We start from the raw sequence: 19539 nt of genomic DNA, 5'->3' as shown, positions 1-19539 counted from the left end.
ATGATTAACTTTCTTACTTATTCCCAAAAAGTTGTTGCCTTACATATAAAATCTGGATAATGTAATTTTATATCCCTCGTATAATACTAATCATTTTAAGAAAATAATCAATACCAAAAAGTGTATATGCAATAATTCCATATAAATTTTACAACGAAATAAGCTCACATTTAAATATTTACGATGATATTAACATTATCACTATTTTTATTGGTTAATCAAACGAAGGTCAAATGTGAAGAAGGTACCGTCATTCACTGAAATGGTACATATATAAACCAGGATGTCAGTAAGAACAACTAAGTACAGTAATCGCTTCAGTAGTAACACTTCCATTAAAAACATGAAATTCTTGGTAAGTATTTTAAATTTCAAAACCAACAATAGAATTTTATAATTTTTTTTAATCTCTTTTTTTATAGTAAATCTTATATATTAGTGAATATCCTTTTACTTTGGAACTGTTTTTAAATAAAAGCAGGTTTCAGTAGTTCTTAAATTTAATTTCGAATTGAGATTTTTTTGAGTAAACAAATAAAAAAATAAAATATTAATTCTAATGGCAAATATGCTTATGAATACAAAAAAATTCACCATATCCTAAAGGTCTCAAAGTACACACCGAGGTTGGTACTTTGGAACATAAGTATGTGTACTTTGAAACGCTTATTTATTGGACGTTAAATGCAGATAAATCGATAGAAAATGTCATTTCAGCATTTCTTCTGGCAGTGCCTCCCACTACTGAAGGGGCTCCTAGTTTCATCAGCATATCTTCGTTAGGCAAGCCGTAGACAGTGTCATTTTCGAAAACAAATTTAGCGGCAAAGTTACTTCTTTCTAGGTATCTAACTTTAAACCCATCATCATTGACTCCAACGACATTAGCAACAAAATATCGTTTTGTCTTTTTTGTTGCAATTTGTGCTAAAATAAAATCTCCCACGCAGGGCTTGTTGCCAGACTCAAGAAAATCTTTATTTTCCTCTTCTGCATTGGCAAAATCCACGTCATCTAGTGAGTCGTCGCACGTTATTTCGCTTTCTTTTATTACATCTTCATCAGAACTACTATCAAGAATCTTTTTGGTTGCTTTTTGTTTTTTTTTTGAAACAAAATTCTTCGTGGTTTTAAGGAGCGCCATCCTTTCAATCTCGTTCTTCTCTGGGAAAGTGTTTACAAAGGAAATACGTGAAGAATCCACAGACAGCTTTAACTTTACAAATGCTTCCGGCCTTGACATTTGTTCCCACAAAAGGCCTTGGTTATTGCTCTTGATCATATCTGCGACCAGAACATTTTCCAAAGATAGTTTCAAGCTGTCCTATAATATTTTAAAAATACCTGGATTGGCCGCTCACAACGCAGCAGGCCTCAACCAAATGCCCATACCATGTGGAATTGTTACGATGGAGTACGAGATGTACTTCCTAAAACAAATAATTTTATCGAAGGTTGGCATCGCGGATTCCAAATGCAAATACCTAGTGCTGACCATCCAAGCATTTGGAAATTTATTTCCGCCCTAAACCGAGAACAAAGTTTAAATGATCTAAAAATTGAACACTACATAAGTGGCGAACAACCTTAAGTGGGTCATAAAAGACAGATAGTGCTGATAGGTTATTGCGTTTAATAAACAATTATGAATTACAAATTAATATCTGTAATTAGGTATTGGAATATCACATAATTTGTCATATTAAAAGTATCTTTCTTATGTATATATTTCGCATTATTGTGAATAAATATTTGCATATATAATTTTGTTTTTTATTGGAGCAATTTGTAATTCGGGCAGTTTTTATGTGGAGCAGTTCATTTTCGAGTATTTAACCTAGAATCATAACATCTGGGCAATAATAGTATACGGCGGATGGGAATACATATAAAAGAAGGAGTCCTATATAATATAACAATTGTCCGTTCTGTATTTAGTTAATGTTTTTGTCTCTAATTATTCGTATTCTTTTCTTTATCTACTTTTTTGTAAGCTAAGTTGTCAAAATGATACAATAAATTTTATACTTTCAGAGATCTCCCCTACATTTTTTTGTGCAATGATTTTCTCTATAACACTAATTTAAGCATTAACTGTTAATTAACAAAAGTGTAGCTGTTTAATATTTCTGTCTTAATCAATCTATCTGTCGTAACTTTCGTAACTTTGATAATTCGTTATTTTTACAACGTGGTATAACATTTCTATTTATTTGTCACAGATTTGTTTAAAATTAAGAACATTGCTTCTCCTGTAACTATAGACCAGAAATAATATTGATTATTGATATATACAATTCGTTTTAGTGTGTAACCATATTGGCCATCCTAACCGTAGCGAGCGCTGTCCCCGCACCAGATGGTTGGGGTCACTATGGAAGCGTTTACTCTGTTCCATCTGTACACAGATCCGTCGCAGTTGCTCCTGCAGTTTATACCCGTACTCATGTCGTTCCTGTTAGACCCGTTTATCATGGTGGTGCTATCTCTCAAGGATACGGGTTTGGAAACGCCGGTTATGGAAACGCCGGTTATGGACACACTGGTTATGGAAACGTTGGTTATGGAAACGCCGGTTGGAGAAACAGCGGATTTAACCATGGATGGGGACACAGATGGTAAACAATAGAGAAACACAATAAAATAGCTTCCTGGTTTTGTAAACAGTATAGTACTGTTTGAGTTACTAGGACTAATTATACGTATTTAAGTAATTTTATTTAAAAATATAGAAACTGTTCTTTTTAATATTACTGCGAAATACCCTCAATTAGTTCTCTTAAGTCACGTAGTACTTAAAATGTTTATGATTTCAAGTTATTTTTTGTTAAAACAAGTGATGCAATTCTCATTTTTTGTCACATTTTTCCAATTATGTGTTCAATAAAAACTTGTGTATAAATATATAAAGTGTTTAAATAATATTATGACCAGTGTAAGACCAATAATGAGATATGCCTTAGAAACAAGACCCGACACAGTCACAATGCAAAGGCTACTGGAAACGGCAGAGATGAGAGTACTGAGAAGAATTACAGAAAATACGCTGAGAGATCGAAAGAGAAGTGAAGACATTAGAAGAAAATGTAACGTACAGTGTATAAATGAATGGACACAAAATAGAAAAAAGAATGGAATAACCACATATACAGAATGGAGGTGACCCTCTTTTCTTCTTCTTTTTTATATAGACATGACTCTGTCTGTTTTTCAATGTGCCTCCAGTAAGTTGTCATTCCATCGTTTGCGTGGTCTTCCTACTGATCGTCTTCCTATTGAATGGAGGAGACCCGTGTTGTCAAAATAGCAAAAGATGGAGTGACAACCTTCACCATATGCTTCGGTTACCCTGTTTATAAGTCGTTGTAGGTCTTCTTTATTGGAGACAATAAGTACCGCGTCGTCTGTATATCTGAGATTTGTGACATTAATTCCGTTGATTTTGTAGCATTTGTAAATTCCTTGATATATATTGAAATCCCCTCGTATATATATAAAAACACTGAAGAATAATTTCGGTGTATTTCTGTTTCCTTTCGTACAAGTTAAAACACCGAATCTTTCAATTTCCTTTTTGCGTCGTCGAATTCATGTCACCATTTTAAAGTTTGTTTATTATTTCACAGATGGTTATTTCCTCGGTATTATTTGACCGTTAAGCCGCTCGATACTGCGTTTTAAATAAATATGCCCGTTTAGTGTTTTGTTTATACCAAGTTTATACCAAGTTTATACTAAGTCAGAGGCAACTGCTTCCAGCGTTTAGTCCGAATTTTCTTCAGATTCGTAAATGTTTTTTATTTGTTTCTTTGTTATGGAAAATGTGTAGCAGTGTAAAGTTAATTGTAAAGTTCAATGTGTAGTTGTCATTCCATCATTTGCGTGGTCTTCCTACTGATCGTCTTCCTATTGAATGGAGGAGACCCGTGTTGTCAAAATAGCAAAAGATGGAGTGACAACCTTCCATAGAGGTATTAATCCGCCAATGAACAAGCAGAATTGCTTATAAAGAGGAAGAAGAAGAAACGCATTCTCAATATTTCAGAAATACGACAGCCAACTTTAAACTTGAGATGGATACTTTTACAATTTTTAGTGTAAACATCAGATTCATTCCATAAGTTATTAGAGCTCTCTCAAACAATATATAAAAATTCAAATTAAAATAATTTAAAAAACTTCGTTAGAGACTTCGTTACGTACCCTGAAACTGTGTTACTTTACGACTGTGGTTTTTAGTGAGCGGAGTGAGAAATTTGAAAAGGCTGTGTTGGAGCAAATCTACTAACCTTTCCTGTTTTAAAATATATTAGATAAAAGTTACTTATAGTCCTTTTCCATCATATTGATAGCACATTATGTATGCAAATCCTCAACAGGTCAAAAAACCATAGGCGTCGCCCTATACTTGTTTTGAAATAAATAAAAAAAATTAATATTTTAAGATGCCGTCAACAATTCATTATCTTTTAAAAAATCTTCTGTAAAATAAGTGTCCACTAATCTCACTATACCTTTTTTGTGCGTAAAAAGCGTCGGTATATATGCCACACGATTATTGTTAATTATACACGGGTAATTAACGAGAGAATTCAATGTTTCACGAAATAAATTAATGTAAACAGTAATTTAAAGGTGATTATTGTTTTCTATACAAGTTATCGCCTGACACAAAAAGAATACCTTCTTTGAACGATTACCTGGAGTTACTGATAAGGCTTCACTAATGATAGTTTAAGTAGTTTTTATGAACCATTACAGCTTATGCCAATAATATAAATTAGAAATTGTTTGCATCTTCCATTTAGTTTGTAGATGTACATTGTTCATGTCTTACCTACCTACGTTTTTGGTGTCGATATTTTGTTATTTGCATTTAAAAATGACGTCGACAACAGGTTTTATCCCCGTTAAGTGTAGTTTTAAAGGTGCCTTCAGTCTAAGAGAGAAAAATATAATATTAAATGTACACGATGCACTTGTACATCAACGCCCTTTAAGTAATGTTCGTGAAATCGTTAACATGTGTTCAAATATGACAGGGGTTGGAGAAGCAACAATTTATAGATTCCTAAAAGAAAGAAAAGGAGGAACTGTTTCATCTCCCAAGAAGAGTGGAGGGAGTAAACCCTTGGAAATTAAAGAAATACATAAAAACATGATAAGACGCAGCGTCCACTAATTTTTTTTAACAAAGAATTTCCAACATTGGACAAAATCCAAACATTAATTAGAGAAAACGAAGAGTTACCAATCATAAGCAACAAGAATTTATGGGGACTATTGAGAGAGATGGGATTTCGTTGGCAAAAGAATAGAAGAAAATCCGTTTTAATTGAAAAAGATTACATTGTATGTTGGAGACGAGATTATCTAAGAACTATTAAAAAGTACCGAGAAGAATGGAAAACAATTTTTTATTTGGACGAGACTTGGCTAAATGAAGGTCATACTGTACCATATCTATGGGTTGATACAAATGTGAAAAGTTCCCGTCAGGCATTCATCGAAGGTGTATCTACTGGAATAAACAGTATTCCCGTTGGAAAAGGACGCAGACTCATAATAACCCATATTGGAAACGAATACGGTTTTGTCAATGGTGGATTATTAAGTTTTGCCTCAAAATCAACCAAAGATTACCACGAGGAAATGACTGCTGACGTTTTTGAAGAATATTTTGAGCTAATGTTGGATTTAATTCCAAAAAATTCTGTCATAGTCATGGATAATGCTAGTTACCATTCAAGACTAGCAGAAAAATTGACAACAACGGCATGGAAAAAAGGAGAGATAATCGAATGGTTGGATAAACACGCAATTGAGTACAAGGAGAATTCGACAAAAAAGGAATTATTACCTATTGTAAGGCAACATAAAGCAGCTTATAAAAAATATATAATTGATGAAATGGCATTAAACCGTGATGTAATTATTTTACGTTTACCCCCATACCACTGTGATCTGAATCCGATAAAAAATATATGGTTTAAAGTAAAGGGTGAAGTCGGACGCAACAACAAAACTTTTAAATTAGAAGACTTACAACAATTATTAGAACATTCCTTATCAAAACTAACTCCAGAAAATTGGAAAAATGCTGTTAATCATGCTCACAAGGAAGAAAATAAAATGTGGAATTTGGATAATATGACTGATGCAATGCTGAAACCGGTAATAATTAACATTGGAGTTGAAGATTCCTTAGGTTCTGAAGAAAGCAGTGAATCTGAAATGGAATTTGATTAAAATAATATTCATTTTTTTACAAATCGGCCCCTGTTACGGCCACAAATTATTTTATATATAACCAATAAAATAAACATCTTACATTTCTTGCAAATTCATTAGTACCTGTTAATCTCCATCACTCCGACACTGGCAACTTTATTTAGAGATTAGTAACCCTCAAAACTATTGTATTCTATTCTGCTTCAACCTTTTTACCTGGTGGTCATACTCAATTTAAAATTGTTTTGCTATATACTTCTGTAAACTTGTTGACAAATATCTATTTTTCATTGAGTCACCCGTATCAACAGTTTAGGGATTTGCATACATAATGTGCTATCAATATGATGGAAATGGACTATAAACAAATAAAAATTCAGATGGTAGGTAGGTAAAACCTACTGACATTCATAAAGCTAATAAGTCTCTAGGTCTAGAGATTGATATAAATTATAAACAAAAAATAGATAAACAACCACTGGGAGATGGAAATACCCAAACAAAAACTGACAATTTAGAAAATAAAAATGATACAATTAAAACTTATTATACCAAGACAATGCCATAAAGCCTTTTATAGTAAATGTAGAAGAATTGGGAGAATGTCATCAACTCTTTTTCTTCTTTCAATACCCTGTCCGATTATCGAATGTTTGCGATCATATTGGCAATAATAACTTTGTTTAGGATGGCTCTAAATAAATTAGCGGTGGTTTCTTGATAGTATTCTCGGAGATTTCGGAGCCAGAATGTTCTTCTTCGGCCTGGGCCTCTCCTTTCGGCGATTTTACCCCATATTATGAGGTGTAGAAGTTTATACCTCTCTGGATGTCTCATTACATGACCGAAATATTGTAACTTTCGAATTTTTATCGTTTTTGTTATTTCTGTGCTCTTTTTCATTCAATGTAAAACTATTTCATTTCTTATTCGACCAACCCAACTTATCCGCAATACTCGTCGATAAATCCATATCTCAAAGGCCTCCAATTTTTTCATTAATGTCTCTTAATGTGGAGAATATGTAGCAGCGTATTAATCTGATTTTAAGGTTTAATATAATATCTCTATTAATTAGAATTTTGTTTAATTTATAGAAGGCGGCTCTGGCTTTTTTAATGCGTGTTCTTATTTCTTTAATTACATCCCAGAAACTTTGTTTTAGAAGTAGTAAGTTTTAGCTTATCTTCATTACATGCTTCGATTACCCTGTTTATAAGTTGTTGCAGGTCTTCTTTATTGGAGACAATAAGTACCGCGTCGTCTGTATATCTGAGATTTGTGACATTAATTCCGTTGATTTTGTAGCATTTGTAAATTCCTTGATATATATTGAAATCCCCTCGTATATATATAAAAACACTGAAGAATAATTTCGGTGTATTTCTGTTTCCTTTCGTACAAGTTAAAACACCGAATCTTTCAATTTCCTTTTTGCGTCGTCGAATTCATGTCACCATTTTAAAGTTTGTTTATTATTTCACAGATGGTTATTTCCTCGGTATTATTTGACCGTTAAGCCGCTCTATACTGCGTTTTAAATAAATATGCCCGTTTAGTGTTTTGTTTATACCAAGTTTATACCAAGTTTATACTAAGTCAGAGGCAACTGCTTCCAGCGTTTAGTCCGAATTTTCTTCAGATTCGTAAATGTTTTTTATTTGTTTCTTTGTTATGGAAAATGTGTAGCAGTGTAAAGTTAATTGTAAAGTTCAATGTGTAGTTGTCATTCCATCATTTGCGTGGTCTTCCTACTGATCGTCTTCCTATTGAATGGAGGAGACCCGTGTTGTCAAAATAGCAAAAGATGGAGTGACAACCTTCCATAGAGGTATTAATCCGCCAATGAACAAGCAGAATTGCTTATAAAGAGGAAGAAGAAGAAACGCATTCTCAATATTTCAGAAATACGACAGCCAACTTTAAACTTGAGATGGATACTTTTACAATTTTTAGTGTAAACATCAGATTCATTCCATAAGTTATTAGAGCTCTCTCAAACAATATATAAAAATTCAAATTAAAATAATTTAAAAAACTTCGTTAGAGACTTCGTTACGTACCCTGGAACTGTGTTACTTTACGACTGTGGTTTTTAATGAGCGGAGTGAGAAATTTGAAAAGGCTGTGTTGGAGCAAATCTACTAACCTTTCCTGTTTTAAAATATATTAGATAAAAGTTACTTATAGTCCTTTTCCATCATATTGATAGCACATTATGTATGCAAATCCTCAACAGGTCAAAAAACCATAGGCGTCACCCTATACTTGTTTTGAAATAAATAAAAAAAATTAATATTTTAAGATGCCGTCAACAATTCATTATCTTTTAAAAAATCTTCTGTAAAATAAGTGTCCACTAATCTCACTATACCTTTTTTGTGCGTAAAAAGCGTCGGTATATATGCCACACGATTATTGTTAATTATACACGGGTGATTAACGAGAGAATTCAATGTTTCACGAAATAAATTAATGTAAACAGTAATTTAAAGGTGATTATTGTTTTCTATACAAGTTATCGCCTGACACAAAAAAAAATACCTTCTTTGAAAGATTACCTGGAATTACTGATAAGGCTTCACTAATGATAGTTTAAGTAGTTTTTATGCCACATTACAGCTTATGCCAATAATTTAAATTGGAAATTGTTTGCATCTTCCATTTAGTTTGTAGATGTACATTGTTCATGTCTTACCTACCTACGTTTTTGGTGTCGATATTTTGTTATTTGCATTTAAAAATGACGTCGACAACAGGTTTTATCCCGGTTTAGTGTAGTTTTAAAGGTGCCTTCAGTCTAAGAGAGAAAAATATAATATTAAATGTACACGATGCACTTGTACATCAACGCCCTTTAAGTAATGTTCGTGAAATCGTTAACATGTGTTCAAATATGACAGGGGTTGGAGAAGCAACAATTTATAGATTCCTAAAAGAAAGAAAAGGAGGAACTGTTTCATCTCCCAAGAAGAGTGGAGGGAGTAAACCCTTGGAAATTAAAGAAATACATAAAAACATGATAAGACGCAGCGTCCACTCACTTTTTTTTTTAACAAAGAATTTCCAACATTGGACAAAATCCAAACATTAATTAGAGAAAACGAAGAGTTACCAATCATAAGCAACAAGAATTTATGGGGACTATTGAGAGAGATGGGATTTCGTTGGCAAAAGAATAGAAGAAAATCCGTTTTAATTGAAAAAGATTACATTGTATGTTGGAGACGAGATTATCTAAGAACTATTAAAAAGTACCGAGAAGAATGGAAAACAATTTTTTATTTGGACGAGACTTGGCTAAATGAAGGTCATACTGTACCATATCTATGGGTTGATACAAATGTGAAAAGTTCCCGTCAGGCATTCATCGAAGGTGTATCTACTGGAATAAACAGTATTCCCGTTGGAAAAGGACGCAGACTCATAATAACCCATACTGGAAACTAATACGGTTTTGTCAATGGTGGATTATTAAGTTTTGCCTCAAAATCAACCAAAGATTACCACGAGGAAATGACTGCTGACGTTTTTGAAGAATATTTTGAGCTAATGTTGGATTTAATTCCAAAAAATTCTGTCATAGTCATGGATAATGCTAGTTACCATTCAAGACTAGCAGAAAAATTGCCAACAACGGCATGGAAAAAAGGAGAGATAATCGAATGGTTGGATAAACACGCAATTGAGTACAAGGAGAATTCGACAAAAAAGGAATTATTACCTATTGTAAGGCAACATAAAGCAGCTTATAAAAAATATATAATTGATGAAATGGCATTAAACCGTGATGTAATTATTTTACGTTTACCCCCATACCACTGTGATCTGAATCCGATAAAAAATATATGGTTTCAAGTAAAGGGTGAAGTCGGACGCAACAACAAAACTTTTAAATTAGAAGACTTACAACAATTATTAGAACATTCCTTATCAAAACTAACTCCAGAAAATTGGAAAAATGCTGTTAGTCATGCTCACAAGGAAGAAAATAAAATGTGGAATTTGGATAATATGACTGATGCAATGCTGAAACCTGTAATAATTAACATTGGAGTTGAAGATTCCTTAGATTCTGAAGAAAGCAGTGAATCTGAAATGGAATTTGATTAAAATAATATTCATTTTTTTACAAATCGGCCCCTGTTACGGCCACAAATTATTTTATATATAACCAATAAAATAAACATCTTACATTTCTTGCAAATTCTTACATTCTTTATTTAGGGATTAGTAACCCTCAAAACTATTGTATTCTATTCTGCTTCAGCCTTTATACCTGGTGGTCATACTCAATTTAAAATTGTTTTCCTATATACTTCTGTAAACTTGTTGACAAATATCTATTTTTCATTGAGTCACCCGTATCAACAGTTTAGGGATTTGCATACATAATGTGCTATCAATATGATGGAAATGGACCATAAACAAATAAAAATTCAGATGGTAGGGAGGTAAAACCTACTGACATTCATAAAGCTAATAAGTATCTAGGTCTAGAGATTGATATGAATTATAAACATAAAATAGATAAACAACCAATGGGAGATGGAAATATCCAAACAAAAACTGAATTTAGAAAATGAAAATGATACAATTAAAACTTATTATACCAAGACAATGGCATAAAGCCTTTTATAGTGAATGTAGAAGAACTGGGAGAATGTCAATAACTCTTCTTCTTCTTTCAATACCCTGTCCGATTATCGAACGTTGGCGATCATATTGGCAATAATAACTTTGTTTACGGCGGCTCTAAATAAATTAGCGGTGGTTTCTTGATATTATTCTCAGAGATTTCGGAGCCAGAATGTTCTTCTTCGGCCTGGGCCTCTCCTTCCTGCGATTTTACCCTATATTATGAGGTGTAGAAGTTTATACCTCTCTGGATGTCTCAATACATGACCGAAATATTGTTACTTTCAAATTTTTATCGTTTTTGTTATTTCTGTGCTCTTTTTCATTCGTTGTAAAACTATTTCATTTCTTATTCGACCAACCCAACTTATCCGCAATACTCGTCGATAAATCCATATCTCAAAGGCCTCCAATGTTTTCATTAATGTCTCTTAATGTGGAGAATATGTAGCAGCGTATTAATCTGATTTTAAGGTTTAATGTAATATCTCTATTAATTAGAATTTTGTTTAATTTATAGAAGGCGGCTCTGGCTTTTTTAATGCGTGTTCTTATTTCTTTAATTACATCCCAGAAACTTTGTTTTAGAAGTAGTAAGTTTTAGCTTATCTTCATCACATGCTTCGATTACCCTGTTTATAAGTTGTTGCAGGTCTTCTTTATTGGAGACAATAAGAACCCCGTCGTCTGTATATCTGAGATTGTTGACATTAATTCCGTTGATTTTGTAGCATTTGTAAATTCCTTGATATACATTGAAATCCCCTCGTATGTATATATATATATATATATATATATATATATATATATATATATATATATATATTAAAACACTGAAGAATAATTTCGGTGTATTTCTGTTTCCTTTCGTACAAGTTAAAACACCGAATCTTTCAATTTCCTTTTTGCGTCGTCAAATTTATGTAAACCATTTTAGAGTTTGTTTATTATTTCACAGATGGTTATTTCCTCGGTATTCTTTGACCGTTAAGCCGCTCGATACTGCGTTTTAAATAAATATTCCCGTTTAGTGTTTTGTTTATACAAAGTTAAGTCAGAGGCAACTGCTTCCAGCGTTTAGTCCGAATTTTCTTCAGATTCGTAAATGTTTTTTATTTGTTTCTTTGTTATGGAAAATGTGAAGCCGTGTAAAGTTAATTGTAAAGTTCAATGTGTAGATGCAGTCTAGTTCCACCTGTCCCTGTTGTTTAAGAAGCCCAGTCCAAAGTTTGTGTTCCAAACTTTCAACCTTAAGTTTGTATTTGTCCTAGAAGCCGTCTCGGAGCATCTTACAATTTGGAGATGGATTTGACCGTGTGGCAGAGAAGGTAACCCCAGAAATCTTTTAAAGTGCAATTTAGTGCAATCAAGGTAACTTTTTTTGTACTTTGATCAGATAAAAGGCATATATCGAGCACAGTTTAATTAAATCTTGCCCAAGTACTTTCGATCCCTAGATCATCTTCAGGGGCATTTCGTCAATTGTGGCCTATCCGGCAAGAACAAGATGTCATAAACATATAATTGTACATTACACTACACTACAAATAGACAAAGTACAGTACAAAGTACAAAGACAAAGTAGTGTAATGTACAATTATATGTTTATGACATCTTGTTCTTGCCGGATAGGCCACAATTGACGAAATGCCCCTGAAGATGATCTAGGGATCGAAAGTACTTGGGCAAGATTTAATTAAACTGTGCTCGATATATGCCTTTTATCTGATCAAAGTTCATTTATTCGAGCATTCAACCATATATTTATAACTTTTTTTGTGTTTAAATTTCAAAGTAAAAACAGACGTTTTTTAAATAATAATGATTCCTTTTATTAAAATTTAAGAATTTGTAATAATTAAAATTATATGTCTTAGGGCGTGGTTAGCTGTCATTTTAATTGTTCTGTTTTAAATTTAATGTTGACACATGACAGCTCGTTTTCTTATTTTTGATATTAATTTGTTTTGGTTTTTTAAAGAAGGTTAACCTCATGGTTAACCTCTTTGTGAATAGTTTCATTTTAAAGATATTTCTTTATTTTTAACCATTTCTTTGTAAGTTTTGTGGCACCTCCCACTTGTAAACAGAGTTTGTAAACAGACAGGACAAAGTAAGTGTTTCTTTGTTTTTTTCGTATTTATTTCTGTAACTATCTATATAGTAATTTGTGCCATTAATTTTTGTAACTGTCTGTGGTGAGACAACAATAAAAATGTTTAATTTATTTCTCTAAACCATTTTTTTTATTTATTTATAAAAAAAGTTTATAACCCCTTTTTTCAGTTTCATTTAAAAAGATATATTTTGCATTTCTAATAATCATTTCAATAGTTACAACTGGTTGTTGTAATCGTTATAATTTGTCACCTCGAAGCGGTGTCCTTATTTTAAATAGCTAGAGGTCTTCCCTGTTGTTTTGTTTGTCCATTTGTTCCAGGAGATTCATGAAAGTACCCCTTTGTTTCTTTTTGGAGTTGCCCCAATCCAACCTCTTTTGCCATTCAACTTATCCACGACCCAGCTACTCCAAATAAACCCTGAGTGTCGTTTGCATAAGTATCGTTTATTTTGCTTGCCCTATCTCCACTCCCAATAATTTCTGTCCCCAATTTTCAACCCCCTTAGTAATACCCTATGTGGTAGAAAAATAATTCGTTACAATTTTAATGACTGTACCTTCGCCTAAGGCTTCTCTGAAAATAAATTCAGAGTAGATATTAAAAAGTAGAGGCGATAGAATACATCCTTGGCTCACTCCACGTCGTATTTCCACTGCTTCCGTCGTGTTGTGTCCAATTCGTATGTTTGTACATTGATGCCAATACAAATTTTTGATAATACGGAGGTCTCGGTCATCAATTCCCACCTGTTGCAAGACATCTATAAGTTTGTCATGGTTTACTCGGTCAAAGGCCTTTTCGAAGTCGATAAAACACATATATATCAATTATTCGATATCCCTACATCTTTGAACCATGACCTGCAAACTGAAGAGTTCTTCTCTGCTTCCACCTTGTTGTTTCTGAAACCACATTGTGCTTCACTTAGATGTACTTCTATTTTGTTTTAAATTCTCAAGTGCAGTATTCTTATGAAAATTTTCAGTCCATGACTCAACAGCGATGATCGCTACACTGTTTGGCAATTTATTCTTTTCGGTATCATTACAAATGTTGACAGGTCCAGTTTCGTATATTTTATTGAAGAGGCTTAGAAGAGAATGTTTACCCTTATCGTCGAGTAGTTTGATTATTTCGCTTGGAATTTCATCTGAACCGGTTGCTTATCTATTCTTTGATAGCTTTATACCTCTTTTCATTTCATCGAGTGTTGTTTGGGCAAGTCGATATATTTTTGATTTGAATTTCTGTTCTATCGTCATCAAACAGCTCCTCAATATATTCTTTTCACCTCTCTAAACTGTCTTGTTGATTGACTATAATATTTCCTTGTTTATCAAGTAAACTACTTGCAGTTGATCTATATGTTCCAGTTATTTCTTTTACCTTTTTGTACGTATTAAACGTGTCATTCTTTTTCTGCAGTTCTTCTATTTCAAGACATTTGTTGCTGTACCATTTTTCTTTTGCATCCCTGGTGTCATCAGTTAGGAAGATTTAATTTAATTTAATGGATTTGTTATAATTGAATTTAAAAGATATTAAAGATATGAAAGAAAATGGAAAAACAAACTAGGAATACACTTTCTGACAGCACAGGCGACCAATAGATTCTGGAACAGCAATAGTCTTAATAAGAGTAAATACAAAACTTTTACTCCACGTAATTATGAGTTATGTAAACTAATAGCTAAAACAACCAATCAATCTAACGTACTCAGACTCTGAAATTTTAAAAATTACGTAAAATGACTAAGAGAAGAACAATCAAACGAAGAAATAAACGCAGAATACAAACGAATAGGTGAGTGAAAGAATAGTACATCTCCAAAACTGTCATTTTAAGAAAATAGAAAGAAAAGAAATAAAAATAAAAAACTAGTGGTTTTTGAATATTTTCATACATTGTAAAGTTATAGCTTTGTCTTTATTTATTAAATAGCCAAATAAAATTCATAAAACAAAGTCCAGAAAAAAGATATTTGCAAAAATTTATCGTGTATAGTTTATTTCACGAAAAATGGTTAAGTGCTTAATGATTGCAATAAAACCCGACCGCAAGTACCCCAGCTTAGTCAACATTAGTTGAGCAGGTAAGTATTCAGGTAAAATTGAAGCTACTGTGGAGTGTCGTTATCTTGTTTGTATAATAAATTCCTGGTAATATAAAAACGATTAAAAATCGTATAAAATTATAAAAACGATTAGAATACATTTTATTTCATAAAGTTGTAAACATTTTAACAGTGAGTTTCACTATCAATGGTTGATCTTTTAATGACGACAATAAATTTGTTAATCGTTAAGTATTTCCTGGAATAATTATACAGGTTCCCTCTATTCTGTATAATTTGTAAAAGTATATAAAACCGATGAGAAATTTTTAAATATACATTTTGTTTCATTTAGTTGAAAGTGTTACAAGTGTTACCAGTGTTATACCTATTTATACCTATAAAACAGCATTATGTGGCGTCCGTGGAAAAATATTGATGGTGCTTCTTCCAGTGTTCCAGCAAAGAAAAAGCATTTATCTGCTGACGCTAGAGAAATCGTCTCTGAATTTGTCTCTGAATAATTTTGTACATTCTTTTGTTATTCTTTGATTTTCTTCTTTCTTCCATGAGTTGCATGATATTGTCATTCATCCAACTTTTTCTCTTATCTTTATTTTCTATTAGATGTTCTTCTCTGATCTTGTTAAAGGTTTCACATATATTCTGGAGTGATTTTTCTGGATCATACGTTAACTCCATGTTGCTTAGCTTTTCTGAAAGAATCCGTGCGACTGTCTCGTTTGTTTCCTTATCTTTTAGTCTTCTCATATCACATTTTTTGTTACTATTCTTTTTTGTTACCTTTTTAAATCTAAACCTTAATTTACCAATAACAGGAATATTATCTGACGATACGTCAGTACCGGAATAATTTTTAACTGATAGGCATCCATTACGTAATCTTTTGTTTACCATTATGTAATCAAATTGATTCCTTATTATGTTTCCTTGTTGATCTTGCGGAGAGACATAAGTATACAAACGTCTTGGTGGTAGTTTAAAAAACGTATTTAGTATTACAAATTCTTCTTCTTCTACAAATAGTTTTAATCTTGCTCCCCTTTCATTTCTCTTTCCTAGACCAAAATCACCAATTAATTTACCGCTTTTCCCTTTACCAATTTTTGCATTCAAGTCACCCATAAAAATAGTTATATCTTGTTTTTTAATTTGTTTAAGTGAATTTATCAACAACTCATAGAATTGCTCTACCTCTTCTTTTGGTTTATCGCTGGTTTGGACATCATTTAATTTGACTGGAGTAGTATTCAGTTGGATTATTATTAACCTTTTAGAAACAGGTATAACATTTGTAATATATTGACGTAATTGAGGAGATACGATTACTTCAACCCCATACATATGTTGACAATGGCCATTTCCCTAGTGGTATACCATATGGTTGTCAACAATACAAGCACCACTATTTGGCCACCTTATTTCGCTTATGCATATTATACATACTCTAAGTCTGGTCATTTCTTGAATGGTATTATGAAGTTTTCCAGCCTGGTACATTGTCTTCACATTCCAGGTACACAATATAGATATAGACATACTATTTCTGTCGAAAAAGAAGCAAAGAATATTTCTAAGTAAGAAAGGACAAAACCAGTCAGCTGAGAGAACCTTTTAACGATGTTGACCTTGGATCCACCATCTACATATTTAATGAAAAATAATACAACTACCGACATATTATGCATATTATACATACTCCAAGTCTGGTCATTTCTTGAATGGTATTATGAAGTTTTCCAGCCTGGTACATTGTCTTCACATTCCAGGTACATATTTTGATAATCAACTCCGAAGTTTTCAGAGAGACTTTTCACACCTGGATCACCTCCCCTGTCAAATCTTGGCTTCGGTATTCCATGATTAATAGCTGTTACCACTTTAGTTGTGTTTGCCATGATAGCTGTACTAGAGATGTTATCTTCTTCTTCTTCAAGTGCCATCTTCGTTCCGAAGGTTGGCGATCATCAGGGCTATACGTATTTTCGAAACTGCTGACCGAAACAATTCGTTGCTGCTACAGCTATACCATTCCCGTAGATTCCTTAGCCAGGAGTTTCGTCTTCTTCCTATGGACCTTTTTCCTGCTATTTTCCCTTGCATAATTATTCGAAGCAGTTCATATCTTTCGCCTCTTGTAATGTGTCCCAAGTATTGCAGTTTTCGTTTTTTGATCGTAAATAGAGATGTTATCGTTAACCTTTAATGCAGTGGTTTCTTGTTGCATTCTACATTCTGATGCCGTTGCTCACTTTCTTGATTTTTCTGCCTCCGAAACCAATTTCTCAATCTCAAGACAACAGAGTGCCCTTCCACTTACCAGCTCATCCGCCCGAAGCCGTTGGCCAGTAAATGGTGGATTGCTTATCCTAACAACAACAATCAAAAGCAAACGATTTTGGTAACCGATAAATATTTTTTTATTTAATTTTCCCAAAAGTATTTGTTAAACAAAGGGCTCCAACAAAATTTAGCATTGGCAGTGTCAAACCACAATTGTATTGTCATTGAACATAATAACGTGACTACTCCAAGCTGTATAAATACCCACAAGGAATCTACGTTCCTGTATTTGGCTGTATACCATATATTAAAAAAATTTATTAAAAATCCTTTGTAAAAGGTATATAATTTTTAAAAACCCAAATGGGTTGTTATAGACAAAACGTTTTCGGAATCCATTATTCCATCATCAGTGTCCTATAAAATATATAACCACTTAATTAAAGAGAACGTGAAGTTAAAATTTTTTGACTAAGGTTAATGAAAAGTGTGGTTAATACTTACTAGGTGCACATGAGTGTAGCCACTAAATACATGGGTAAAAACCCGTTAACAAAAATTTAGTTACATTTGTTTTACATTATATTATATAAATTGTTAGGATGCTAAAGTTACCGTTGGATTAGGTAACATGGCGACATATGACTCCACGTTGAAGTTGCAAGTCCTGAGACGGTGTGTCTACGAGGACTTAATGGAAGCAACTGATTGAAATGACAATGTTGACAAGTTAGGACGGAACAAGTAACAGAGTAGTCAATATAACTGTATGTGTCTACTTAAGACAAAAGCCAACGTTAATTAAATTGTTAAAGTAATAGATTTTTTGATATTAAATAATATAACAGTATCAACCATCAATGTTGTTGTTTTTTTAAAAAATTGATTTTTATGTGTATGAGGTGAAATGTGGAGAGTAGATAATGTGGTTATAGTTAGGCAACCAACTATGCATGTGTGTGGTAGTATAATGAAAAAGAGATTTTTATATTTAGGCCCTTTATGTTTATTCAACATTTGGTACTTGGAAAATAGAAAATAGACACATGTAGAAGGTTGAGTTATAGAAATTTTGTTTAATATTGGTGGAAAATGAATGAATATATTTAAAATATGACAGTGTTCTTATATGAATGAGATACAACTTTTGTAGTATAATGGTCATGTGAAATTTAACTTATAACTCGATTATAGAAGGCCCTGTATGTCAAAAAACAACATTTGGTACCTGGTAAATGTAAAAATAATTAAGTTGTAAGTACATGAAATTAAATATCTGATAGGGTGTTAACAGACTAAGTGGTATGGAAGTTTTATTTTTTAACTATTATGTGGAATGAATAGAAATTGATGGTTGGGACATGGTTTTTTTAATAAGTTAATAGAATAGTACTCAACTTATAACTTAAGAAAGGTCCTATCTGTCATAAGCAACACTAGGTACCTGGGAACTATAAAAGGATAAGTTACAAGTTGTATGATTTGCAGGTGTATAATTGTCCAAAATGTGAAAATGGAATGGTTGTGGGTTGGCTCTGTTAGAATTAAGTAAAGCAAAAATTATGGGGTCAGCTTTAATGGTAATTAAGTTCTGTGATTTGTTTTTAATTCTTAATGGATATGAAGGTCTTAAGGTGTTCATTAAACTAATGTCTAAAATAAACAGAATTTGATGGCTGGAACATGGTTTAGAAGTATGTTGTAAGTATACTACTCAACTTATAACTTAAGAAAGGCCCTATCTGTCATAAAGCAACACTAGGTACATGAGAAATATAGAGAAATAAGTTATAAGTTGGTGATTTTATAGGTGTATATAAACCTCAATTATGAAAATGAAATGGTTCTAAGGTGGCTCTGATGAAATTGAGTGAAAAATAAGAAATTTATAGTGTTTTTGAAAAAATGTAGGATACGGAAAGAATACAGAAGGCTGAGATCCCCAGAGAGCTGCAAACAAACCCTAGGAGGGTTGTGTGGAAGAGTGAAATGAAGACTGAGAGGTTAGTTTGAAAGAGATGAAGAATAGTATAAGGTTTGGAGGTGCCGACAAGAAGTATGGACAACAAAGGTATAGTGGGTCGGACTAGAAGTTTGGATTTACTAGAGAGTGATAAGGACTGATTGGGAGTGTGATGTGTAAACAGAAAAGTTTTTTGGAGTGGTTTAAAGAAGATGAGTATTTGGCG

At 32.6% G+C, this 19539-nt stretch overlaps 1 protein-coding gene across 1 annotated transcript; it reads left to right on the top strand.

Annotated features, from left to right (window-relative positions):
* Window positions 1-299: 299 nt before the first annotated feature.
* Window positions 300-2865, top strand: LOC140438538 (uncharacterized). Its single transcript, XM_072528201.1, has 2 exons — window positions 300-355; window positions 2308-2865. Exons 1-2 carry the CDS (start codon window positions 344-346, stop codon window positions 2620-2622), a joined length of 327 nt encoding a protein of 108 aa, XP_072384302.1. The 5' UTR covers window positions 300-343; the 3' UTR covers window positions 2623-2865.
* Window positions 2866-19539: the final 16674 nt, after the last annotated feature.

The sequence above is a fragment of the Diabrotica undecimpunctata genome, chromosome 1 (genome assembly GCF_040954645.1).
Source record: "Diabrotica undecimpunctata isolate CICGRU chromosome 1, icDiaUnde3, whole genome shotgun sequence".
NCBI classification, from domain to species: Eukaryota; Metazoa; Arthropoda; class Insecta; order Coleoptera; family Chrysomelidae; genus Diabrotica; species Diabrotica undecimpunctata.
The sequence above is the reverse complement of the archived record's forward strand: the minus strand, read 5'-3'. Positions and strand labels throughout refer to the sequence as shown.